Source organism: Cariama cristata, unplaced genomic scaffold (assembly GCF_000690535.1).
Source record: "Cariama cristata isolate BGI_N322 unplaced genomic scaffold, ASM69053v1 scaffold12713, whole genome shotgun sequence".
In the NCBI taxonomy this organism is placed as follows: domain Eukaryota; kingdom Metazoa; phylum Chordata; class Aves; order Cariamiformes; family Cariamidae; genus Cariama; species Cariama cristata.
Window position 1 is genome coordinate 67,581 of NW_009609053.1, and position 26,635 is coordinate 94,215.

General features: G+C 37.2%; 1 protein-coding gene across 1 annotated transcript in view; it reads left to right on the forward strand.

Moving 5' to 3' along the window:
* Positions 1-26,635, forward strand: part of LOC104159484 (fibrillin-2-like) — a gene marked incomplete at its 3' end in the record, with an annotated part of 100,429 nt that overhangs the window by 64,466 nt on the left and 9,328 nt on the right. Inside the window, exons 9-14 of the mRNA XM_009697403.1 lie at positions 2,311-2,430; positions 2,996-3,121; positions 3,786-3,908; positions 5,010-5,132; positions 17,241-17,366; positions 20,310-20,435. Of these exons, the coding sequence (XP_009695705.1) occupies positions 2,311-2,430; positions 2,996-3,121; positions 3,786-3,908; positions 5,010-5,132; positions 17,241-17,366; positions 20,310-20,435 (744 nt within the window). The remainder of the gene's footprint in view (positions 1-2,310; positions 2,431-2,995; positions 3,122-3,785; positions 3,909-5,009; positions 5,133-17,240; positions 17,367-20,309; positions 20,436-26,635) is intronic.

Below are 26,635 nucleotides of genomic sequence, written 5' to 3' on the forward strand. Positions count from 1 at the left end.
CTGCTGTATAATTTATAAATTAATTTACAGTAAGATCCATTTCTAGCATCAACATGTTTTCTTTAACAGATGAAGCAAGCCGAAGCCTATAATAAAGTCATAAATGTCATTCTCTGTAGGAAAACTAAACAGAATAGATGAGTGCCATATCTAGTATTTATACATTTCCCCGTCCTCACCTATACTAAAGCAAGATAAATATACAGTAAAGTAATTTGAATTAAGTCATTTGACAAAACATCCATGTGAAAATGTGATTTAGAGTTTGACATTTTGTTGGTAGCTGAGGACATTGTTCTGAAGGAATTACATGCCATCCTCCTTGACCCCCCAAATCAGTTGAGGACTTAGGAAAAAATACCTGATCTAGCACTCATGAGAAAGAGCATCCCAACAGCCAGGCACTGTAGAGAAGCATGAGAACAGGAAACTACTATAATCACATAGAAGTCTACTGCAGTAGAAAGATACAGTTACTGTTTTCTTCATTGTATTTAACACTCTGAATTTCTCTTTTCTTTATCTTGCTTCATTCTTGTGGTTTTACTGGAGTGGTGGTATCAGCTACTATGCAAATATCAATGAGCTAAATATGCTTGGGAGGAGGTATTTGATTTGCCTTTATTTATTTGTTTACCCCAAACGATCTGATTGTATCTAGGCACCAAGAGTGCTGTAAAGCAGCACATTAAATCAGTGATTTGGGTAAACTCAGATCTCTTTGATGTGTATATTGATGCGATTGGTTTTTACTCTGTATGCATTAACACAGTAAATCCTATCAAATGTATGGTCTTGTTTATGGTTAAACTAGAACAAAACTAACCTTTGGCCATTTTTTAGAATCAAGTCATTCATGGAACAACACTTTCTAGAAGTACACATTTATTTAACATATAAATATTCTTATAAGTTTAATTTCTCACTCCATCCTGTTGTTTCCAAAATGTAACGAACAAAGTTTTAGAACTAGACCTGGTAAAGGGTGAATACAAATGGTCAGCAAAATTACCCTGGGTTTTCCCCAGTATTTCTGGTAGCATACACTGCAAAAAAAAAGATGGTAAAATCATCATTACTAAGAACTGATCAGCAGTGGCTTTACTTAGCCCCAGCTTCCTATGGCAGCTTACATCCAGATACCAAAAAACCTGGTAAATCACCATTGGCTTTGTGATATTAAGGTTAAATGAAGAGTAATTTCAGACCTGTAAGAGAAATGGAGGGCATAGCTGGAGGGGAAAAAGTCCGATTATCAAAGGTGATTCATGAAGAAAGAGAGATTTCATCAAGGGTTCCATTCAGCTTGTAACCTCTGGATTTAGCTGTAGCGGAGACAAACTGATCAGGTCATCCTTTGGTAGCTGCAGGAGAGAATGAGCCTGCAGTCCTGCCTGCCAGACCAGAGGGGTACACTCGCTCTGCACCCTGGGTCACCAAGGGCAAGGATCCTGGGAGGGTTTAGAGGAGCATAATGGGGAGGAACAGTCAGTGTTACTTTAGAGCTGGAAACAGCTGTCTCCTGCGAAAGATGCAGCTGACTCACTGATAACCACTGGGAATCAAATTTGGGAAGCGTTCTTGAAAGGAGTTAAAGTTTTCAGAGCCCTGTGTCAAATGAGAGTTATTTCTAAGCAGAAAAGATTTAAAGTGATTGAAGTCTGTTTGATTGCACCCATATACCAAAAGCCATTGAAAAAGAGAGTAAGGTACCTTACAGAGAAGGGCTAGATTAAGTCTGGCATCACTCAAATGCAAAGACTGTGGTTCAGGATGCAATGGGGCATAAATAATCGAGACATGGTACACAGACTGTGGTCTCATTAAGAATCCCTCCTGCTGGTGTGTGGCCCCTCTTCACATTTCTACATTAAACCTATTATATAATGGGGAGGTTTTGGATGCCATGATTTGCTCTGATTTTAAAATGCTGATTTTGATTTGTATTGCTTTTATTCCGAAGAAGAATGAATGGTTATTCAGTTAAATGAAACTATATTGAATAAAGTGTTGTTCCCTTTCATTAGGCAACTGTCAGAACCTATGTCTCAAAATCCTCACACACATTTTTTTCTTTTGTCTTTCAAGATGCATATAAATGATGTAGTAGCATTTCACGTCTTAAAAATGCCTGCCTGGTTGAACTAAGCACAGCTTGGTGTTCTTCGGAAAGTAATGATTTTGCACCAAGAACAGATTTTACTTTTTAGCATTTGACTGTTGCCGTCTCTTTCACTTGAAAACTTCTAGACTTGAAAGAAATGTTGTGTATGTTGTGAACTCACTAATGCTTCTCTGTGCTGCCAACAGATGTTGATGAATGCACATCAAACCCATGCTCTAATGGAGACTGTGTCAACACACCTGGTTCCTATTACTGCAAGTGCCACGCGGGTTTCCAGAGGACTCCTACCAAGCAAGCTTGCATCGGTAAGAAAACTTGCTTCACGTCTACTGACATTGCAGATGTTCTGACCCCTTATGTCAGATCTGATTGGACTTCAAAAAATAGTTATGAATGTGACTGCAGTAAATCCGAACAGTTGGTATATTAATTGGAGCTCTAGTTCTGGGCTACCATTCCATTTGTTCTGTTGTTGTCTGTTAATGTTTATCTGTTATTCTGGAATACCTCTCTCTGGCTAGGGAATTCACTAGCCAGGAGTTCTACAAAAAAATCAGGAAATAGACTATTAGTATGACAGGTGTATATTTATGTACGTATGCAGATGAATGTGTGAGTAGGTTTTTAAAGGTATTCATGAACTAATTGCAGAGCATCACAAAATGTAGTGTTTATTGTGAAGTCTGTAAAATAATACTTTTCCTATGTGTGATGCAATAAGAATAAATTCTTAACCATCTTTAGAAAATTTTTTTTAGTAGTATTTAAATAACATGCCAGTATTTTTCAAAGCAGTAATTGTCACTATATGCATTTTTGTCCTACATTAATTTTCTAATTATGTGATTTTTTTTTTTTTTTTTGCCTCAGATATAGATGAATGCATCCAGAATGGTGTTCTTTGTAAAAATGGCCGGTGTGTAAACACTGATGGAAGTTTCCAGTGTATTTGCAATGCTGGGTTTGAACTGACTACAGATGGAAAAAATTGTGTGGGTAAGAACTCTTCTAAATAATGAGGCAGGGATTAGCTTGGTGATGCTGGAAATTGTCCTACATACTGCGATTAAGGATCATTAAGGATTACATTTTTTTTTAAACAAGGTATGACCTGAGGTGAACTTAGAGCCCCTGCATTCAGATAGTTACTGTACAGAACTGCATGATTTCAAAGGAAACTTGAGGTAAATTTTTGGTTTCGAAGCTACATCTCTACTCAAGAGTCGCAGATAACTCAGTGCCAGGAATAACATTTTTCGCTAAAGCTTCATAGTAAGTGCTCCATATATCAGCACTGCTGAAGAAATAACTGTTTTTAATTTTGACTGTACTATGGCAAAAAAAAGTCCTAGATAAACAGCAAGCTCTTAATTGTATCAGGTGACTGAAGCTTTTTATCCTTTAATGTAAGAAAGACAGACACACCCTGTTCTTCCATCCACAGTTTGTTGAAACACACAAAGTAACTGATCACAATGGGAAAAAAATTTGCTACTTTGTCTACAGAGTGAAAACTCTTCAGATACTGCATCAGAGTTATGAGTAGAATTTAATCTTCAAGTGAAGCAATACGTCACATCAGTCCTGATCGTTTATTTTTACTGTGTCATCTTCTGGAAGATGAGGAACTATAAGCAGTTTTCTTTGCAATATTTTGCAGACCATGATGAGTGTACCACTACAAACATGTGTTTGAATGGGATGTGCATAAATGAAGATGGGAGTTTTAAATGCATCTGCAAACCAGGATTTGTTCTGGCTCCAAATGGACGTTACTGTACTGGTATGTACAACTGAGGGGTAATGCATTAAGACAATCTTGATTGAAAATGGCTTTTCCTGTCCATTCATTCATGCAGGAATGGCAATCTTGTCACATGGATTTAATATCGTACTAATACCTTTCTAATTCTTTACAGTAGATTTCTTAAGCTGCTTAGAATAGAAATAGGTCTTTAACTTTCAGAAAAAAATAACTAAATTATTTAATAGTATTGTGAAAGCTACAACAGATGATAAATTAGCTTTTGAAAAGTCTTGTAGCATTGTGAATGCAGCAAAATATGCAGGCCCTTTATGAAATGGTAAAGTGAGCGGCAATATGGGAAATTTAGAAGGTTTAAAATATTTTACACTGATGAGCACACACATGTATGTTTTTCGTATTGTTATTCTGACAATTCAGAGTGTGGAACACTTAAGACATCATATTTACCACATAGCGTAACAAACTTTTTGAAGTGGAAAAAAAAAAAAAGAAATTGAAAACTTACATTAAACATTTTAAGAGCAGAGTTTGATTTAGCTTCAGTGTAAGTAAACTAATGGAAGATACCTGTTGCTGCCAGTAGAAAGAGGTTTGGGCTTGAGTCATTTCTAATAACTGCAAAAATGTCTAAATTGTTAGTTTTCTGATTTGAAGTTGAACCATTTCTGTTAATTGTAGTTTTCTTAATGTACATGAAGCTGGGCTTTTGACTTAGATAGAAATTGATGACTGCTGAAAAGTTCTTCAGAATTAAAATTTACCATCGTATGGATATTCTGTGATTAGCACTTCCTTAACCACATTTTAGAGCAGTTATGGTATCATGGGATGGAAAAAGGGGAAAATTTATCATTAATTTTGCTTACTGTAGAACCTGAAGTGCCTCTAATCCTACGGTTTTCCTGAGTTGTTTTTGTTTTGTTATTTTTAATGTGCAGCTGGAATTTTGATTATTTAGTGTAATTCCAAGATTAGATGTTTATTAGAAACAAAACAAGGATATGTTGGTGATTCATCTGCTATCATAAAGTAATTTTCTTAATTTTCTTAAAATATTATTTGTAATCTTGCTTAAAAACAGTGAATAGATTGTTGAATTGAGTTGCCTCCTGTTAGATATTGATGAATGCCAGACATCAGGAATTTGCATGAATGGTCATTGCATAAATACTGAAGGGTCCTTTCGGTGTGAGTGTCCACCTGGCTTGGCTGTTGGAGTTGATGGTCGTGTGTGTGTAGGTAAGTGAGATTTTTTTTTTTATTTTCATTGAAAAGCAAGTGGAATTGTCACCTTGTCAAATTAAAGAAATGCATCAAATGACATCCTTCTGGATAATGTTGACATCAAAGCATGGAGGATCTGTTCTAGGATAAAACTGGAGCATTTGTCTTTTGTTCTGCTATGTGTTTGTGTTCATGTATGTGCATGTGTGTGTATATATATATGTATATTCATATTTATATTCAGTTGCACATCATCCACTCCAAATCACTAAAATAGGTACATATCTTGGTTGCAACACTGATATTTTTGCACTCCCCTTTTTATTTCTTCTTCTAATCCAAAAACATTTTATTCTCCCTGTACCATAGTGTTGAAAAAGCTCGAGCAGGAGAAATTCTTCACTGTGAGGGTAGTGACACGCTGACACAGGTTGCCCAGAGAAGTTGTGGATGCCCCATCCCTGGAAGTGTTCAAGGCCAGGTTGGATGGGACTTTGAGCAACCTGGTCTAGTGGAAGGGATCCCTGCCCATGGCCAGGAGGCTGGAACTAGATGGGCTTTAAGGTCCCTTCCAACCAAATCATTCTGTGATTCTGCAATTCTGTGAGAAATAGTGGAAAGTAGATATACTTGTTTGTGTGAACTCAAATATCATTATTAAGAACCGTTAGGAAATATTGCATCATGCTGTCTCGTAAAGCTAGTGTTAAAAGACAAGAAGCTTAAATTCCTCTGTGGAATCGGAGTGGCACCACCTCTTGTTTGTTTGTTATTCCTATAAATTAAGCTTACAGTATTTATTCTTCCTGGCATCTTTTTTTGTTTTTGAGGCATTTTGAGGCATTTCTAGTCTGCTGATGAATAATCTTTTGTTGTATAATCCAAACTGCAGTCTCTTATCCCCTGAAATTTTACTGGTTGTCAGTTAAGAGATTCTTCATCCAGCTCCGCCAGGAGCTCTAGCATAGCTTCAGGGAGCTCACTGGAGAAAAAAACAGCATTTTCAATCTGATGAAGAGTTAAAAAGGGTAGAGGGCAAGAGATATTCAGTCCCTTGTTTTTCTACTGATTGCTGATAAAGAGCGTGGAGAGGAATACACATTTTACAAAAGTTTCTGAGAGTGGTGGGACTGTATGCCCTAGGGACTCCGATACTCCAAAGTTATCTTTGGATAAAGATAAAAATATGTGAGGATACTCCAAAGATACCTCCACAGGAGGTACCATCTTTCCCTTCTTCTGCGTATCAGAACATCAGTTCTGTATCCCCTGAGTTTCTTCTCTTCCAGCTCATGGATGTATCTGTCATCAGGCATATTGGTGACCCAAGGCTCAGTTAGTGGATAGGCACAGCATTAAACTTCAACAGGCAAATGTGCCTGGAATGGGGCTGCATTGAGTGAAAAGTGCACCTCTGGCAGTGTCACAACACATTAGCTCCACTTTTGGTACATGGCCTTGTGTCCTAGATGCTGCTGGTTACTGGACTACTGTTGAAGCTGGTATTAGATCAGGCCAGGTGCTTGTGTCATGTTTGGCAGATTCGTGAAGCAGTAAAGGCAGAGATGAAACCGTTGGCTTAGCTCTGCAATAGTTGTATATATTAGTCGGTGCTATGACTATTCTTGCTAATGGATGCATATATGTCTTATCTGCCTGTATCTTATCTACATGTACCCAGATAAAGGAAAGACAGGCTTTGTCACAGTGTTTGGAGATCATCTTGCACCAAAGGGATGTGAGATACTACATCTTTGTGTTGCTATTATCAGTTCATTTAAAATAAAATTTTAAAATTGTGCAGAAGTTCATAATTCTTTAAAATAAAATCTAGTGCAAGCATTCCTATCAAGTGCCTGCGCAAGGTGGTCCTTTCTGTTACTACTTCAGTTTAAAAAATTCACGATTAAAACTCAGAGTGGCTTAAAAAATGGGCTAATAAAAAGCCAAAATACCTTCTCAGTCTCTCAGTTGGAACCCAAATATTTGTGTTTTTTTAAATAAATGAGATTTTTTAGTAAGCAAAACTGTACTAAAGATTGAACCAACAAAAGCAAGGATTGTTCTCTCCTATGTAGTAGCCAAGTTTTCTTCTGGTTTATTAAATGTTTGGAGAAAAGCAATGGAAAGATAAAACAATGAGAAAAGGCTTGGTAATCTGTTTGTAATATAGGAATTTCACTGTTCAGTCACACAGCAGCAAAACTATATTGAGTACAAGCTGTTCAGTACCTTTTGTGTGGTCCAAGCTGGCCTCATCTTTACTCCTGTCAGTGATACAGCTGCAAAGAATCAATGCAGTGCTCAATTTTCTGTGCTTTCATCTACCTAATGCTACCACAGTTCTAGCCACTGAAGGCTTCATGAGTTGACTGTCAGCTGTGAACACTATTTTTTATTTGAAAATGTTGAGCTCCACATGTCACATAGCTTTGAGGTTTCCCATAAATGCTTAAATTTTCAGCAGGAAAAAGCAGGAAATGTCCTTAATATGACAAAAATCATAAGGCAGAATCATGATTCATTTGGCAAATTAATTTTAAAAAGATGATGTAATTATTCCAGGCATAAAGTAACATAGGAAATTTCAAATACTGGATAACAAAAATGTCCTCATACATGACCTTTAGAATAGAATTTCTGAGCCAATCTGCTGTTCAGAAAATTATATGTGTATATATATAAGTGTTTAATGCTGTATTAACTACAGGAATTCTCCGTCTGTCTATTCTGTCCTGTATATTACATGAGCTAAATAATACTTTTGAGACATTCGGGCTGCTAGAACAGTATTTGTAGTGTGAAAGTTAGTAAGTTACATGGAACTTCCTTTTAATGATATTCCCAGAAATGTGCTAGGCAATTAACAAAAACATAAAATCAAAGAGCCTACAGTCCAACTCTCTCTCTCTTACTTTGAGCTCTATTTTACTTCTGAATAGTGCCATTGATGCTGATGGGACTATTCATAGAATAAATTGCTTTTTTATTTAGTGTTAATAAGTATGGCAGAGTCAATCACAAAATGTTACACAAGTTTGGAAAAAAATATACAGCAAAGGGGAACAAATGCTTGGAAAAGGAACAGTTAGATAAATACTCAAAGCCTAACTAGTATTTGCAGGCATTTCAGGTTTGGCTGTACTTCTAACTGCAGCTCCATACTTGGATACCTCAGCTGTCTCTGTGTGTGTGTGTTTGTATATCACCTCAGAACTTGTACTTAGCTACGGTTATAGCTTTGTGCAATGTTGTTTGTTCTCTGTTGAGACACTTTTAACTATAATTCAGTCTGCAATTCACACCTCTGCCCAAAGCTATAGCCATCCAGGACAAAATAGCTAAGTTTTATTTTACTCTGATTATCTTGCAGAACCGTACCTCAAGGTGCCTGTCATGAGCATTGCATGATTTGACCTTCTAAGGCACCTAGATGGGTGCAGTGACTTTCGCTGAGAATAAGTTAACCACTGGTCTACCTGACCTTGCCCACAAGTATAGTGGTGATAACATTTGCAGATGTTGAAGTGCTACACCACAAAATTTAGGAGTTTAGAAATACTGTTCTCTGGGAAACAGTGGAGTTCCCCATAAACAGGTACACAGTTACAGCAGCACCAATGCTTAACTCTGATCCAGGGCATAAGATAAGTTCTCCAGTCCTCTGAAATGAGTACCCAAAGGCTGATCAGGCTATACATGGGAAGCAGCGCAGCTTCATCAGTAACGTGCACACTCAGAACTGTTGTGACGTGGGGAACCTGAGCTTGGTGAGGTGTCTACAGCAACTAAGCCATGAACAAAGCAGCACCTGTCCTTCTCATCCTTGCTGTCAGCGTGGGAAGCACAGCCCAGGGGGGACATTCTTCCTGTCATACAATCTCTGTTTTGATTCTGGGAGAGCCAGCTTGGTTCTTCATCCTGCACAGCCTTTGTGAATCACTGACTGTGTAGATAAAACTGTTTTCCTATAACTGGTTAGGCAATCCTCCCCAAATTCCCTGTGCTTCTTCTGTAAAAACATTGGTTTATGTGGAAAAGCATTTGCTCTCTTCTTACGCAGAGCAGTTGCTCAGCACATCTGTAGCTTCCTCCAGCTGCTTCCTGCACTTCGCATCTTTGAAGATGTTCCTATGGAGTATTTCTTTCACACTTTCCAATCTTCTTTCCCCCCACAGTTTCCCTTGGTACCATTTCCTTCCCTTGAATTGCTTCTCATTTCTCTCCCAGATACATAAGAAGGGGGAAGCCTTCCCTTCTGTGACAGGGTGCTGATCAGAGCCTCTTTATGCATGGCAGAGTGGCATCTGGACTTGTTAGATGTGGAGGGAAAGGATGTGATGCAACTAATTATTTTGCATATGTACATGAACAGACATTTCTTGTGCAAAAACTCTTCATTGTTTTGAAGCATAATAATCTTTTCCTGCTGTCAAGTGCAAGCAAATTGTACTGGCTTCACCTATACTCTTGGCAAGGAATAAGCCCTGAAATCTAGACCACATTTAACTGTACTCCAGAACTATCTGTTCCATGGGATACCAAAAGCAACAGAAAACATTTATGCACAGGCAATCCTGTTTTATAGGAGCCAGCTTACAACACTCAACGACTAGGCAGAGCACGTAAGGAGTTGCCAGTTCTTACTTGGATTGGCACAGGATATTCAGCGTGCACTGATGTAAGATTTTTCATGCAACTTTTCTTTGTTGTTTTGGGGTCATCTTTTTAAGTAGGTAACTGTCTGGATTCTCTCAGACTCTGCTCAGTTTCTGCGTGCACCCAGGCTCATGTCCAGGCCACAATGTATGGTAGCTTTACTGGGAGATTAATGAGGAGCATAAATTATAGCCATGTTCTGACCTGGTCTGTAAAGATGCCTGAAACAAAGAGTATTTCTGTAGCTCCAACAAGTGTCCGTAGAAGTACAGGAGTCAAAACTATAAGCTATTTACTCCATCAGTATCCTGCAGTTCTCAGCCACACATTTAGGTGGACTGTCCACTCACATGCTTGTTAGAAGATCTCCAGTATTATCCTATGAGCAAATATGAAAAGGCATCTGACCCTGGAATGACCAAAAAACCAAAACAACACCAAAACCCAAACCAAAACACATAAAAAGCAATCTAAGAAACATTCTCATAGTTCTTGGATAAGTATAGCAGATGGTTATACTTGCAAAGGTGGGACTGAAGCCCTGCCACATCTTACTGGTCAAGTCAGTCAAATTGATTTATATGACTAAATCAGCTGCAATATTGGCAGTAGGGACATGGTGAGTCCTACAGCTGTGTGGCTGTCCTGTATAATTTTTCTGCTCTTTTTTATGGCATGATTTTCAAGGTTGGAGACCTTCCAGGTATTATCTGTTTTCTTTGTGTAGTAACTAGTGGTTTGTCGTGACCATCATTTCCAGCCCTCTCCCCAAGGATTGCACTATAGTTTCCATAGTGGCTTTTCAGTCACAAACCTCCAGAAATTTCTTAGACTCTAGACAATAGTGCTGCTTTCCCCACTACCTAGTCCTGTGTAAGAATGGCTAAATTGCTGTTGCTATCTAAGTGTTGGGACCTCTTTGATATCCTAACCCTATTCCAGCACTGGTGCCAGCGTACATATAAACCTGTTAAGATATCCATGTCATGTAAATGCTAGTCTAAACAATCTGCTGAAATTGCTTTTCTGTTCAGAATTTGTAATGCAGTAGGAGGCTATGCTCCTCCTTTTGGAAATAGGTATCCTCCCCTATTACCAGCCCTGGGCTGCTGCTGAGTTATCCTACATGAGGAACCATTTTGGAGGTAAGTAAAAGATCTGCGTGTCCAGGTTATGGTTTTAGTACTTCTCAAATTGAAAAATTAGTCACTATATGCTGATTCAATTCATTCTGTGTTTCTTACTGAGGTATGTGTTGATGGATTTACAAAGCTGCTTTGGTGTGTGGGTCATCTTTGCTCGGTCCTATGGAATGCTTTTAAATTTGCACACTATGGTAGTTTAGGTGGTTTTAAAGTGCTCTAGAGCTCCCGGAGCTAACCATTTTGACAACTGGCCTTGATGCCATCAGGATTATTGAAGCAGAGTGATGCAGATGTAGCCAATGTAACCATTTTGTTAAACAAAAGTTGTGGATTTTTTTAGCTCTAGTTGAGATAGTATGCATACATTTCACTCTCAGCCTAGTGGAATAAATTACTTCCTTCCTTGCCTTTTCTTAGATACTCATATGCGTAGCACATGCTATGGAGGCATCAGAAAAGGAGCATGTGTCCGTCCTTTCCCTGGTGCTGTGACAAAGTCTGAATGTTGCTGTGCCAATCCTGACTATGGTTTTGGAGAGCCGTGTCACCCCTGCCCTGCTAAAAACTCAGGTAAAATTTTGTGTTTCTTTGACTACTACACAGAACATACAGACTTTAAAAAATCTTGTTCAGATCAGGTTGTTCATTTATTTCATGCCTTAAAGAGAAGCGAGTAGAGTACTTAATGGAATTGTACAGTGATTCTGAAAATGGTTTCTCCTTTAAAGAAAAACTGTCTGGTATTTTTTGTTGAGTGTGTTTTTATGTATTGTAATGTTTGAGGTGAATGAGTTCCAGAGCTGGCCAGACTGTGACAAAATTCAAGACGAAGGACATGACTATGCTGTGCTGAAGTTGGGTCCCAGAATTAAGTGTTGACTATAAGTAATAATACTTTAAAGAGAATAAGCAGAATTCTCTGATGAATCTGTAAATTTCCTAGTCAAATCAATCCAGTTTAAAAGAGCAGCCCTTATCATTTTAGAAATCTATATTTCATTTTATAGGAATCAGTTCTCCAAATAAACCAGGGGATTGAATAAAAAAGATCTCTTCAATATAGAGCTGAGATGATGTATTTTGGACAGTATTTCCATTCAGTGTCATCTTCTGAGATAGCAGAAAACTAGAAAAAATGGAGTAGAGCTGGTATTACGGTTGAAAGCAGGAACTTAAGGAGACAATACTGTCAAGACTGTAACGAAATTGCTTGAGTGTTTAATTGTTATCAAATTTCAGTTTTGTACATATTTCAAAGTTCAGGGTGGAATGCTATTTGACATATTTAGCTATATTATCTATAAACGGTTATTTCCTGTGAACTTTGGCATTTTATTAGTTACATTGTAGAAAAATTATATTGAAAAAATCATGTGGATTTGGTTTGGGATTAAAGAAGGTGAAACACTGAAAATAACATACTCTTTTTTCCCCAACATCTCTTGCTTCAATTGAGTAGCTGAATTCCATGGCCTGTGCAGCAGTGGAATAGGTATTACTGTGGATGGACGAGGTATGTTGCACATTTTCTTTAATGTATATGATTGAAGATTAAAAAAAAAAACAAACCTCAGAATATTTTTTTTTTTACATGCTAGAGTGGAGTTTTTTACCTTAAGATTAATATGTTGATTTTAGTATTTTCATTATCAAAGTATAATAATTTAATGTTGTCTAAAGAAAAGGCTAGAATTAATTCTCTACAAGATTGGATTTTGCCTGATTCTGACAAGAAAAAAAAAGCTATCCATTTTAAAGGTTTGACCAATAATTATTTTTTTTTAGTATAGACCTAAGACAGTTCTCCCTCATTTGGGGAATGATGGGAACCACTTGCATTTGCAGTTGATTTTTGGTCAGCTGGGATAGTAATAGAGCAGTTTTTCACTCCAGATCCAGTGTTCACTACATGGACTGTTTCCATGGAGGGATCATTTCTCTGTTGAGTTAGAGTTGGAAGGGAGCTTACTAAAAAAGGTCCTCCTGAAAAAATTAATTTCATTTAGTACTGGGAACTGTAAAGGTCCAGCTCCTTTTCCTGTTACCACAGAGAGAGATATTTTAAAAATAATAGCTGAGCCAAGGCCTGAAGTAGGGGCAATGCATGCTGCAGCTGCCAAATATGTAGAGTGGATTGAAGAAGGTATGGTGGAACACAGCATTATGATTTATTGCTAGATAGTTCCTTGATGAGTTAATAAAGTTGCAGCCAAATTAAAGCAGATACTGTACATTTAGTATTTCCAGGCATTTAATTTGTATAGCTTTTATCTTTGTCAGCATTAAAGCTCCTATTCAGTTCTACAGGAACAAAATGAGACCCTCTGATCATTATACTTTGTAGCAGCCCACATAACTCTTAAAAATAGTACTATAATAAAAGAAATTCTCTGTCTGTTCAGTACTGTAATTATATATGCATAGTTTTTTCTTCTCTGTGAGCTCATTGCTTAACATGTTGCCAAACTTACAAGTAATTTGAAATCCATAGAGTTTGTAAATTCTCTCGGTTTTCTTTTCAGTGAATTATACAAAGTCCATTTGAAGAATCTCTAAATCTCATGGAGAAATAATGGCAGTGTGCCATAATATTGTACAAACAGCGCCCTACCATGACTAGTAGTCTGGTAGGGAGATTATATGTTCTTATGGAGACATGGAAAATACAATTTCTCACTAAAAGCATAAACCCAATTGTGGTCTCTACCAACTGCATGATAAAGATTATAATCTCTTGGGGCTTCATTTCTCAACTAAAGTCCCCCTTTGTTTAGGTTTCTGAAGAAAACCCTCGTGTTTTCTGTACATCTTGTGCAGTGACCTTGCAGACAATTTTCTTGCTGCTACTCTTACCACTGCCTATACCAAGGTACTTTGTTTGCCAATTCCATTTCGTAAAGGAGAGGAATACTGATGCCACAGTCAGTCCCTAATGAAAATTCTGTTTGTTGCTCATGCATTCTCATTATCAAGAGTGAGTGGGAATATACTTCATCGGTGAAGCTCTTGTCATAGAGGTTTTATTTTACTTTTAGTTGGTACATAGTTTGTTAATTAGACTGCAGTCCCACCACCAAATCCCTACACATCTTATTCTGCTTATGATTACCAGGCACAAAACCTTAGTGTCTTCATGTGAGAGAAGTCTGGACATAGGTGAGGACAGAGACTTTGCAGTCTAGTTCCATGTAAAAGGTAACAGGAAGAGCTGGACCTTCTGAAATCAGTAATTTGATAAGGAGAGGTAGAGTCATGAAGTTGTGTGGCTTGTTCCCAAGGTGCAAACAAGTTTAGTAAACTACGGAAAACTTTTTGCTCAAAAGAAAGCATAAAACTGAAATATTATATTAATTCGTATTTTCTTATGAAATTTTCAAATGTCTTGTAGCTTTAAGTTTAATCCAGGGGTAGCATGATTTTTTCTGAATGCATATCTGAGTATATGTAAATCATGATCTAAACTGCACTATAATTAAAGAGGAAATGTCCTTTATAAGAAGTTGGGTGGTATAACTATGAAACAAGCTTTTTCTGAAGTCACAGCTAGTCCAACACCCCTGCTGTTCTTTCCAGGGTTTGGAGAGGGAACTATTTAAAGTAATGGGCTTACCATATGGAAAGAAATAACTTAGTATTGAAAAACTCTTTTCCTCAGAGGCAAAAAATATTAAAACTAGCCTGTTCCTGTTCTTGTAGTTCATACAAATATTTTGGAATTTTCCAGCTACAGCAGAAATTCTATATGGGACTGTAATTATTCATATTCATGAATAATTCATATTCAGGGAATAATTCATTCATCATCCTATTCTGTTGATCTGAGAAAAATTTTAAATTTCCAAGTGCTATAATTCCTATAAGACTGAGTATGCTGTGGTATTGATCTGTGCATTAGTTCTGTGTTAGGAATAGTATTTGTGTCACCTAATAATTTATAACTTCTTACCTAGATCTTTAAACCACAGGCTCCGAGTGCACAGGGTAGATATTTTCCATCAAGATATTCTTACAAACACATAGTTCCCTATTGATTTAGGTTGGAAAGGATATCTGGAGGTCATCCAACCTAACCTTCTGCTCAGAACTGGGGTAACTTCAAAGTTAAATCAGGTTTCTCAGGGCCTTGCCCAGTGGAGTTTGGAAAATCTCCAAGGATGGAGTTCACGTAGCCTCTCTGGGCAGCTTGCTCTAGTGCTTAACCACTGTCATGGGGAAGAATTGTTTTCCTGGTGTTCAGTTAAAATTTCCCCTGTTGTAGCTTGTAACTGTTATCCCTTGCCCTGTAATTGTATACCTCAAGTAAGAGTCTACCTCCATCTTCTCTATAACAATCTGTTAAGATCAGAGAACTGCTATTAGATGTTCCTCTGATCTTCCTTCTTGCTGGCTAAACAAGTCCAGTTCCCTCAGCCTCTTCTCGAACATCAGGCACTGATCCTGCTAGGGGACTTCAGTCACCCTGGCATCTGCCAGAAAAGCAGCACAGCAAGCTGTATGTGGTCCAGGAGACTACTGGAGTGTACTGAGGGTAGTTTTTTAATCCAGGTGATAGTGTAATCAGAGGAGAAGTGTCAATGGACCTGTTGCTTACCAACATAGATGAACTAATTAGTGAGGTCAAGCCTGATGGCAGCCTGGGCTGCAGTGATCATGTTCTGGTGGAACTCGTGATCTTGAGGGATGTGTACCAGGTGAAGAGTAAAGCCAGGACTGTGAATTTTAGGAGAGCAAGCTTTCAGTATTTTAAGTAATTAGTGGATGGAACCCCTGGGAAACTGCCCTCAGGGATGAAGGAGCAGAACAAAGCTGGCAGCTCTTTAAGGACATTTTCCTTAGATTGTAAGAGCTCTTTATTCCCACATGTAAGAAATCAGGCAAGGAAGGCAGGAGACCAGCATGGCTGAGTAAGAACCTTCTGGTCGAACTAAAATGTAAGAAGGAAATGCATAGGCAGTGGAACCAAGCACATGTATCCTGAGAAGAATACAGGGATGCTGCCCAGATGTGTACGCGTGAGATCAGGAAAGCTAGAGCACAGTTGGAGCTGAGTTTTGCAAAGAATGTGAAAAATACAACAGGCTTCTTACAGGCACATTGGTCAGAAAAGGACGATTACAAGAAAATGTAAAAAGACACACACAAACATGGTAAATAAGAGAGGAGAACTGGTGACAACTAACATGGAGAAGGTTGAGGTACTCAACAGTTTTTTTGCCTGAATTTTCACTGACAATCACTCTTCGCATATCTCTCAAGTCTCTGAACATCAGGGCAGGGACTGGGGGAGCACAGTTCCTCCCATCATAGGAGAAGATCAGATTCAAGACCTGATCATAGGAACCTGAACATAGACAAGTCCATGGAACCTGATGAAATACATCCCAGTGTCCTGAAGGAACTGGCAGATGTAGTTGCTAAGCCACTCTCTATCATATTTGAAAAATGGCAGTGAGGTGAAGTCCCCAGTGAGTGCAGAAAAGGGAATATCACACCCATTTTTTAAAAAGGATAAAAATGAGGATCCTGGGAACTACTGACCAGTCAGCCTCACCTCAGCACACGGTAAGATCATGGCATAGATCCTCCTGAAAGTTATGCGAAAACATGGAAGATAGAGGTGATTAGAGACAGCCATCATGGCTTCACGAAGGGCAAATTGTGCCTGACTAATCTAGTGGCTTTCTACAATGGAGTGACTGCATGAGTGGACAAGGGAAGAGCTACTGATACCATCTACCTGGGCTTCTCTAAGACCTTTGATACAGTCCCCCACAACATTCTTCTCTCGCCACTAAATTGGAGATAGATGGGTTTGATGGATGGACTGTTAGATTAGGAATTGACTGGGTGGTCATGTGCAAAGAGTTAGGGTCAATGACTCAATGTCCGAAGAGGAAACCAGTAACAAGCGGTGTCCCTCAAGGCTCCATACTGGGACCGATACAGTTTAATGTCTTCATCAGTGACATAGATAGTGGGTTTGAGTGCACCCTCAGCAAGTTTGCAGATGACACCAAACTGAGTGGTGCACTTGATTCACTAGACGCAAGACATACCATCCAGAGGGACCTTGAAAGGCTTGAGGAGTGGGCACATGTGAACCTCATGAAGTGGCCCAAAACTGGACACAGTATTGCAGGTTTGCCTTAACTAGTGTCAGATAGAGGCAAATAATCACTTCCTTCAGCCTTCTGGCTGCACCCTTGTTCTGAATGACAGCCTCAATATCCAGTGAGTCAGATATTGTCTACATCTGTAACCGGATGAGGTTTTTCATATCTTTCCGTATCTGGTTATCTTCTGTGTTGTGTTAATACAGATATTAATGAGTGTGCATTGGATCCTGATATTTGCTCCAATGGAATTTGTGAAAACTTACGTGGCAGCTATCGTTGTAACTGTAACGGTGGCTATGAGCCTGATCCTTCTGGAAGGAATTGTGTGGGTAAGTCACTCAATTTTTGTATTATTGTTGAATAATTCATCACTATTTTGATGCTAATTTGAATTGACAGAATGTCAGTTGCGAAACATCTACTTCTAAAAGCTACAATGAAAATATTTCTAAACTCCTTTTCTCAGTCACTGCTTAGCTAATATTCTTACTGGTGTATTTTTCTGTTATTTGGTGGGGAGATATTACTGTTTGGGAAATAGGAGCAGGAGATATCATTGCAGGTTAAGAATTAATTTTCTCAAAAGCATGCATCAGTTTATGTTATATTTTAATGTGTAATATTTGTCATGACCACCTGAAATGTGTCCCTTTCAGGGCTAGATCATAATTTGTCAAGAGCTGAAGGTCACCATTTTGCATAATAAAATTTAACAGAAGGCTATCATTATCATAATGAATGGTAACTGGTAGCCTATGTACACAATCTCTGCGGTATGCAATAATTCATCATGTCCCGGAGCTACAGATGTACAGCAGAATGGATTGCTGCATGCTTAGTCCTCTAATTTCTTCACAAAATGAATTTCTTCTTCAGCTCGTGAAGGAAGCAATGACTCACTCTTAGAATTTCACAAATCATGTCTGAACAGTGGGCTCAAATGTAACAGCTGTTTTTTTATTCTTCAGAATTTCAGGTGATCAATATACAGGAATGATTCACTTCAGAAACTTCTGATTGTGATTTGTACTGTTGTTGCGGTATCTGGATACATTTTCTGCAAGTGTTTAGGAATACCCAACAGAAGATACCTGTGTTATACATTTCGCTCTCTGTCTGGTTAATTTTATTATTCACGGTCATACATGAAATTCTTTCGGGAATTGTAACATCCAAAAAAACTGTATTATGCCACGAGTACTTTGTACAATAATAGCACTTATAGTCCTGTTACAGTCCTTTAATTTTAAGCAGAAGACTGAAGCTTATTTGTATTAAAAGCTAATGGAAATCTATCTGAAACCATTAGAAACTCTTAAGTATTGTCCTACCATCTCATGTGTTTATTTTGGGGAATTACTGGTCTCTACCTGTAAAGATTTACTGACCTATCACTGGTATTTGTGGTCAATAAAACCCCACTATTTTTGATAGGGAAAGCCTGGACTATATAACTGTGGTATAATTTTAATACCAAACATTCTTATCTAGTGATGCAAAGGAAACACAAAATAATGGAAGTGTTTCTTTTCATCTTCTTGACTTAAGGAATTTTACAGCTAGTTGTTTTCTAAAGGCCCTAAATATGACCTTTTGTCAGGAAAGGCATTGCTGCAGAAAACTGTCAGTGTTTTTTTAAAATACTTCGCATAATATTAATTTTCCAAATGGATTTTATGGCAACGGAATTTATTTAGTTAGTTACACTTGCAATTATATGAGTGTTAGTACAGGTATATGTCTGTTTAATGATTTAAATAAAAATACAGGATGCTGACTGCAAGGATACATTTATTCTTAGATAGGAGAATTTTTGCCCAAAAGAATTTAATTATGAACTCTCAAATAAAGGATTGAAATGTTTTAATTAATGATACAGATTACGAGCTGCCAGGAAATAAAAGTATTCATCAGACAGTATGTTAGTCAGTTTTAAGTGTTTTTAGAGCATGAGCTATATCGTTCTGTGTTTTCACAGTGCATATCACAATAGATTACAGTCCAAATCTGAAGTTATTTGGTGGGACTCTTAAGGAAGTCATATGTTCATAACACTGCTAGTTTGGTTTAAAGGATTATATGACAACAAGCTCAAAATTAAAGTCTTTACTTTTGAAATTGTCAAATTTCAAATCCATCCTCTTTTACTTAGTTAAAATCAGATCAGCTTAGATTAAGGATAGGTGAGTTTGGAAGAGCTTTACAGCTGCTGAACTTAAATCTGGGATTGATCATCTGGGGAAATTTAGACTTTGTTGTCTGAATCCTGAAGGAATTTATAAACATAGCTTGCAAAATCTAACGTAGTTGAGAAACCAAAAGCCTTCAGACTGTAATTATATTGCATTCTTGGTTTTCTTCTTTATTTTTAAAAATCTAGTTGTTTTAAGATTTCAGTTGCATTTGGGAAATCATGCAGTCAAAATATAGGAGACACCCTGAAGCAGGATAAAGTGTCAGGTTTGTCATGGCTTATCTTGTCAGTACTCTTCTATAAGCTTAAGTATTTGTGACATATGATGGGCATTAAAGTAGCTTGAAATTATATTTTTTTGTTGTTTTTAAAAATAAACAATAGGGCAATGAGGAAGATTGACTGCTTTTTATTAGCATTATTTGCAGTTAGTATAAGAGGAGTTCGGGGACTGATGTTAATTTATGTATTTTTCTTATTCAGTGTGCTTGATATCCTGGTCTTAGTCATAGGGGTTTTTTTTAATACAGTCCTCCTCTGGAGAGGAGGTACATATGTATACTCTTGAGATGTGTGCCATGCATGAACTGTACAATTTAGATTTTAATGCACATACTCACTTCATGGATAACAAAATCAATTTTTTCCCATAAAACAGGATTAGAACAGTAATCTAACACACTGTTATTTATGTGTTTAAAAAAAACCCCAAACTTAAATGCTGATTTCAAAGCAGATAGACCTTTTTGAAGTTGTCATGGTGATATAGTCATACAATTGACAAAGGTCCGAAAATCATTCCTGGAAAACATATTTATTATTTTAAGACTAACCATTTTTAGAGCCTACTAATTGAAAACTTTAAAAGCAAAACAGAATTTTTGATAACAAGAAGCTGAAAATGAATTAGACTTTTGAAAGTAAGAATTGGCATTTTTCCTTGCTCAGTCACTGTTGTAGAAAACTGCATATCCGGCAATCTAATTGTTGCTGTAGAAAGCAACAGGGGCGACTTGTGGAGCTGAAGGCATCTCACAGCATTTGCACTCATCAGTATGTCTAACTCATCTTTTTGCAGACGTTGATGAATGTTCAGTGAACGGGCTGCTGTGTGATAATGGGCTCTGTCGAAACACCCCTGGAAGTTACAGCTGCACTTGTCCAAAGGGTTACGTGTTCAGCACTGAGACAGACACATGTGAAGGTGAAAAATCTGCAAGTTATGTTAATTTTATTGCTTATTATATAACATTAAAGCAAAATGATCACAAAAGATTGAGAGTGGTGACGAGTACCAGAGGAAAAGACAGAACTAAGATATTGCATAAATCATTGCATTCCTCTTGTAATTTCTCTGCAGTATTTTTAGTGTGTTGGATCTTGCTATTGAATTTCTTTCAAAGTAATCAGTCCATTTTTGTATGAAAATATTTTCCTTTCCTTAGGTAAAACATTTTTAAGATGGAATAAAGGGCAATATGTGCTTGCTTTTGTTCATGTAGCACGGACAGCTAGTCCATCATTTAGGGAAGTGCGTCTGTTTTGATCACAGAGTCTCTTCTTTCTTTTTTCCTTTCGGTCTGTGGTGATAGTTAATTCTAGAACAAATTGCGGTATTTGTGATGCTTTATGTGACGTTTGAATTCCAGGATCTGGATTTTACTGCCTGGTGATACTAAAGTTGTCCTTTATTTTTACGGTATCGTCAAAATTGCTTTCTTATATCGCTAATAAACACAGATGTTAGAGCAATGAAAATGTTACATAGCAGAAACTAATGAGAAGTTTTAATTATAAAAAAAATTAAGCAAGGCTGTACAAAAAAAGTCAAAATAGAAGCATTAACTTTGGTCTCAATTTTTAATTAGTATTCAGAGTAGTAGAATTTTACTGGTCTTTTGCATTATTTTTTATTTCGTTCCAAGATCTGTAAATCTCAGTATTTGTTATCATTAGAAAGTTTTTATAGTAAATAATCTTGCATTTGAGTGAGTGTTGGCGAAGCTGTAATCTTTTGTTATGGAATACCTGTTATGTGAACCAGTGTCATCGTCCAGATTTGTTTGAAGCTGTGGAAGATGTTATTGTCCTCAGCTGCTTGTTATTACTGATCAGACAGAAGTTACTGCCGAGCTAAACAAACATACAGAAAGGAAAGTGGAAGCACTGTGTAAACCATTCTTGCTATGTAAGTTCAGTCAGGTTAACTTACATCATTTCCTTAGCAGCATATGCTGGATGGGCTAAGTTTGCACTGAAGCAGGTGAGGAGCACTCGTGCTCTTTACCGATTTTGAGCAGAGGAGTGGAAGCAAGCAACATGGGAGGGCAATAGTATTTTGAATGTCTCCAGCTGTTCAGAAAGTGAATATGTGTTTACATTCAAAATATACCATGAAATGGTTGAAATTCTGGCAGTATCAAATCATTCACCTCTTCACCCTTGTTCAAAAGAACTTATGTTCCTTCATATTTTAGTACATGTGTGTTTCAGAGGTCACTTTTAAAAGTTAAAATTTCTGCTTTCCCTGTATGTTACAAATTAGTAGCATTTGTTGAGAGTAGGGCTTTTCTTGTATTATAGCCTCATGGATTTATAGTGCTTTCTCTGCTAAGTTGTCTTAATGCCTAGTATCTATCTACAGTGTTCAGGTGAAATTTATTCTTCAGGGTCTGTCTGTACATTTAGTTTATGTGCACTATGAAAATAGCTTATCATGTGCCCTCAATGGGCATGTTTCTTAAGGAATCTTCTAGACAGAAAAACTGGAATAGTATGGTAAAGGGAGATGTTCATTACCAAGGTGAAAAGGCGATCAACTTCAGAGCACTGACCAAAAGGTAGATGAATGAGATGCCAGAATACAAACAACCTAGCCAAAATTACTGAAACAAATTTTATCTAGATTTTCAAATACAAAACATAAATTTGTTTTTTAATAGTAACAATAGTAGTAATATTAATACAAAGACTCAAAATAAGGATTTGACTACAACAACGGCAACAAATAAGTAGTTTCATGGTTGCATTGAGCCACCACAGCCATAGGAAAAAAGTGATCTTTTCTGTCTTCTGGACATCCTTATTATTATTGCAGTGTGTTTTCTCTTGTGCTAGAAGTTGTTTGGAGATCGTGATATAGTGAACCAAATCTGGGAGTCCCTTATCTTAGTTTTTTTGTGAGGAGGGTTTAAGTGGAGAAGAGCATGAGGGAGAGTTATTCTGGAGTGGAAATGACTTTACTAGTTCATTTGAATTAATAGTTCATTGAGGAGAGGGTGACTTCTTTAGATAGCATTGCCAGCTGATATTGACTGCAAAACCATAGTAACAAAAAAAAGTTACAGTTAAAATAAAATAGAATTTACAGGAAAGTATACGAAGAGAAGATACTAGCTGAAATCCAGCTGGCAGGCATGTCCTCTCTTAATGGCCAGCTTAGTGCATTTTTCTAGGGAATATGGCCACTCTCAGGTTTTGTCTAAGGGAATTATGTGCATTCCCCAAATTATCAGTTTATGAATCAATTCTAAAAACATGAATAAAGAACCAGTATGATTTATTCAAACTAACACGTTATAGTGCCTCTGACAGTCATGTAGTAATACAGAAACTGAGATATTTTACAACTCAAGACAACCTGAGCATGAGGTAGAAAATGCACACACACTTTATTTAAGCAGGTTGTTATGTAAATTAAGATCTATTCTATTGTGAAAGAATAATTACTGAGATGATCATTCAGGCTCATTAAGACTGTTTGAGTTTTTGTTTGGCGAGTTTGGTGAGATTTTAATTAATGCATTTACTCTCATTTTATTTTTTTAACTTCTTTTTAGATATTCATGTAGATCTTTCTCTGTCTCATCTCCCTTTCGTAGTGGTCATCAGGTTTAGCTTGTTACTGAAAAGGAGGATATTTTGCCATCTTCATAGAATAACAGTGACTGTGCTTTTCTTGACTGTATTTTGTAATCTTGTACGTCTGCTGAACTCTGAGCAATGAGCTTGTGATTGAGCATGAATGCTGCAGTAATATTTAAAATAATAAAACTTTTTGTTAATGGAAGAAAAAAATTCCTGTTTTCTCATTTGGGGGAAAAAAGCTAACAACTAATCATTAAGTAAAACTTCAGGTTTGTAAGAATATTTCCTTTCTGAACATAGTTTAGTGTAACCACCCTATAATGCTTATCTTTTTTTATTGTCTGTACAGCAGAATCGGAAGGATTTTCAGTTTCTTTCAGTATTGTTATCTACATTAACTTACATATATAGGTCATGAATGATCTGTCCTCTTCATCTTGAATCTCGTAATTAGATTGATGTTTAAATTTAGCTGGTCAGGAGCAGTTTGGCATAAAACTGTCCATAAAACCTATTAAATGTATTACAATGTTTCTAATGTTGAGTGAATTGGCATTGGAGGAATAAATGAATCTTTTTCTGCTCAAATTCTGTTTTCAGAGAAACAGTACGTAATTCGGTTTGGAGTTACAAGTTCACTAGTTGTAAAAAACTTCTCTAGCCAGAAGCTCTGTGTTGTGCTCTGACAATGCTCTGATGCCTGTTACTCACCAGTATATTTTTAATTAATATAACTCTCATCAGTAACTGTGAAGAAACAACAAAATCCTTCACTGTTTTCATTTATAGTTCAATTGAAATTTTTTATCAATTTGTTATGGGGGGTGGGACAGTTTTTTGAGACTCCAGAATCTGTGAAAGTTGAGATTTTTACAAGAAGCTCTGTGGTTTAGATTGTGTTTCCAGTGACATAACTAGTGAAACATAAACCAGATGTGCTTTGAAGTTCATTTCCAGGAATGTACAGTGGACTGTTTCAGTTTTTGTTTCTCTGACATTTACAATGTACCTTCATTTCACTTAAGAAAAAAAATGTGGTTTTTTTTTTTTTAAAAACCCTGATAAATATTTTCATATATAGTGGCTTTTGTTTTAAAATATGAAACAGTATTTAAATCAATTTGGTTTCTTGCTTACTCTTGTTAAAATTACCATTTAATATTATTATAGAAAGTGTATGGACACAATTTTTAGAGTTTGTTTAAATTGTGCAAAAAAGTGCATACTTTTTTGCCTTATTCAGTAGATTTTAAAAACCCTGATAAATATTTTCATATATAGTGGCTTTTGTTTTAAAATATGAAACAGTATTTAAATCAATTTGGTTTCTTGCTTACTCTTGTTAAAATTACCATTTAATATTATTATAGAAAGTGTATGGACACAATTTTTAGAGTTTGTTTAAATTGTGCAAAAAAGTGCATACTTTTTTGCCTTATTCAGTAGAGCACTAATGCTGAAGTGCATTCATCCTTTAATTTTTTTTTTCCTGAATGGTGGTTTTGGGGAGTAGTCAATGCAGTATTATAAACCTGTAAATACCCAAAAGCGTTGGGTTTGGGTTTTGTTTCTTTTTGTTTCTTTTTTTCCCTTTTTTCCTAGCATGGTGCTGAAGCTTGTCAAATGCAGAAAGTAACAAACTTTTTTTCAGGGTTAGAGGCCTAGAGCATAGTCACAAGATTGTTTTAGAAACAACCAGAAGTTAGTGCCTCTGGATGTTCATACCCTAATCCTCAGTGAAGGCTGCTCTCCTTCTTTCTACTCCATAGAAAGAAGATGCACTTGCATCAGGGGATAGTGAAATGAGGAGGAGTCTGGTTCTGTGATACATCTTCCCTCACCCCTGGTCTTGGTGACCAACTTCTGCCATTCTAATTCCGGAAGATGGAAAGTGACTACTTCTCTGTGGGTTCAGTGAGGGGCTGGCATTAGCACTTGACAAGGATAGAAACTGAGACTGGGAGAAAAAAGAGGAGGAAGGGTGACAGGGGAACATACCCTGTGGACAACAGCCACCTGACAGATCGAGTCAGCTATTTTGCCAAGGAACGTGTTTGATGCACACTTGAGTGAGGATTTAGACTAGGTCATCTGACTTTGAATTGAAATGGACAGGCTGTTCTCCCTGTGTAGAAAGTGGTCAGCTCTGACAATCATGTATCACCTTTCTGTTTTTCCCCATTTTTACTCACCCGTATGTTCAGTTAGAGCCTTTTTCTCTCCTTTCACTGTCTTTGGGCAGAGAATGAAGAACAAATTTTTCTCATTTTTTTAAAGCTAGCCAAACTGCTGAAACCAAGATGGCAGATGGAAAGGAAGAGAGCTGCTTCACTCTGTTGTCGTTTTGGGGACATTGACTTTCAGGTGTGGCCTTCAACTATTTTTTGTTAGGTTTGGGTTTCTTGTTAACTCTGAAAACCCAAAACACAAGATGTGTTTTCCTAGAAGAAAACAGATTGTAAACCTAACTTGCTACATGTCAGAGAGAATTAAAGATAGGCATGATAGCCTGATATTACATCTATAAAGGTGAAGTGTTTCAAGTTTCATGCATTTTTTTGTATTCTGAATATGATTGAAACGATGTTTTGGATAGTGGCAACTATCTGCTTATTACAGTGTTTTTTCTTGCACATTTGTTGTGTATGTGCAGACCTGTGTGTGGCTGGACTGCCAGCTGTTAAAAGCATGTGACACTTTACATGAAAATCACCTGTTTTCAGCTATAAATACCTTCAGCAGACTTCAAGCACTTGACCTGTAATTTTCTTCAGTGGGTGTCTGAGTCAGACTGGATTTTAATTTTGCCTTTAAAAAGTTCAGCCAAAACTTTTTGTTCATTTCCAAGAAGGTGTTGATTTATGTGTTTAGACACATGCAAACCTTGTGACTGTTTCTTTAAAAATCTCTTGCTCCTCTATGCTGTTGCAAATTGAAATTTCTTGAGTAGTTCTTGTGTCAGGATGGTGTCTGAAAATGTGCTCAGATGTGACCAAGTTGTAAGTCTCATTTTGCATGTGCTCAGTGCAGAGTAGTGTCCAAAAGCCCCATAGGTTCTGTGGCACAGATTATGCCTGATCTCTTATGAGAATTTAGCTAAAAGCAGGGAAGAGCACTTCAAGGGAAGAACACTTGCAAGTGACTGGACAAACAACCATATCTGCATAAAAGCAAAGACATAAATGCAGAGACTGATCAAAGATCCCTCTGACCCACAACAGAGCGAGAGTGCAACATTATTTTCCAAAAATACTGAGTGCCCAACAGCTGTGGTTCAGGCACTTCTGATACCAGAAGTAGGATCTTTACGTTATATGAACCTGGTGAATTTATCTTCCATGAACTTGTTCAGACTGCCGTTGATTAATGCAAGCTTTCAGCATTGTAGGGCAAGGATTTCCAGTTTCTCCACCTGTTGTATAAAGAACCATTTCTTTACTTGATTTGCTGTCAGCCAGCTACCTTAGATGTCCCTTTGTTCCTGGGCTTTAGAAGACAGTGAACAAGTGATGCCTTTGACAGGGAGAAACTATACAT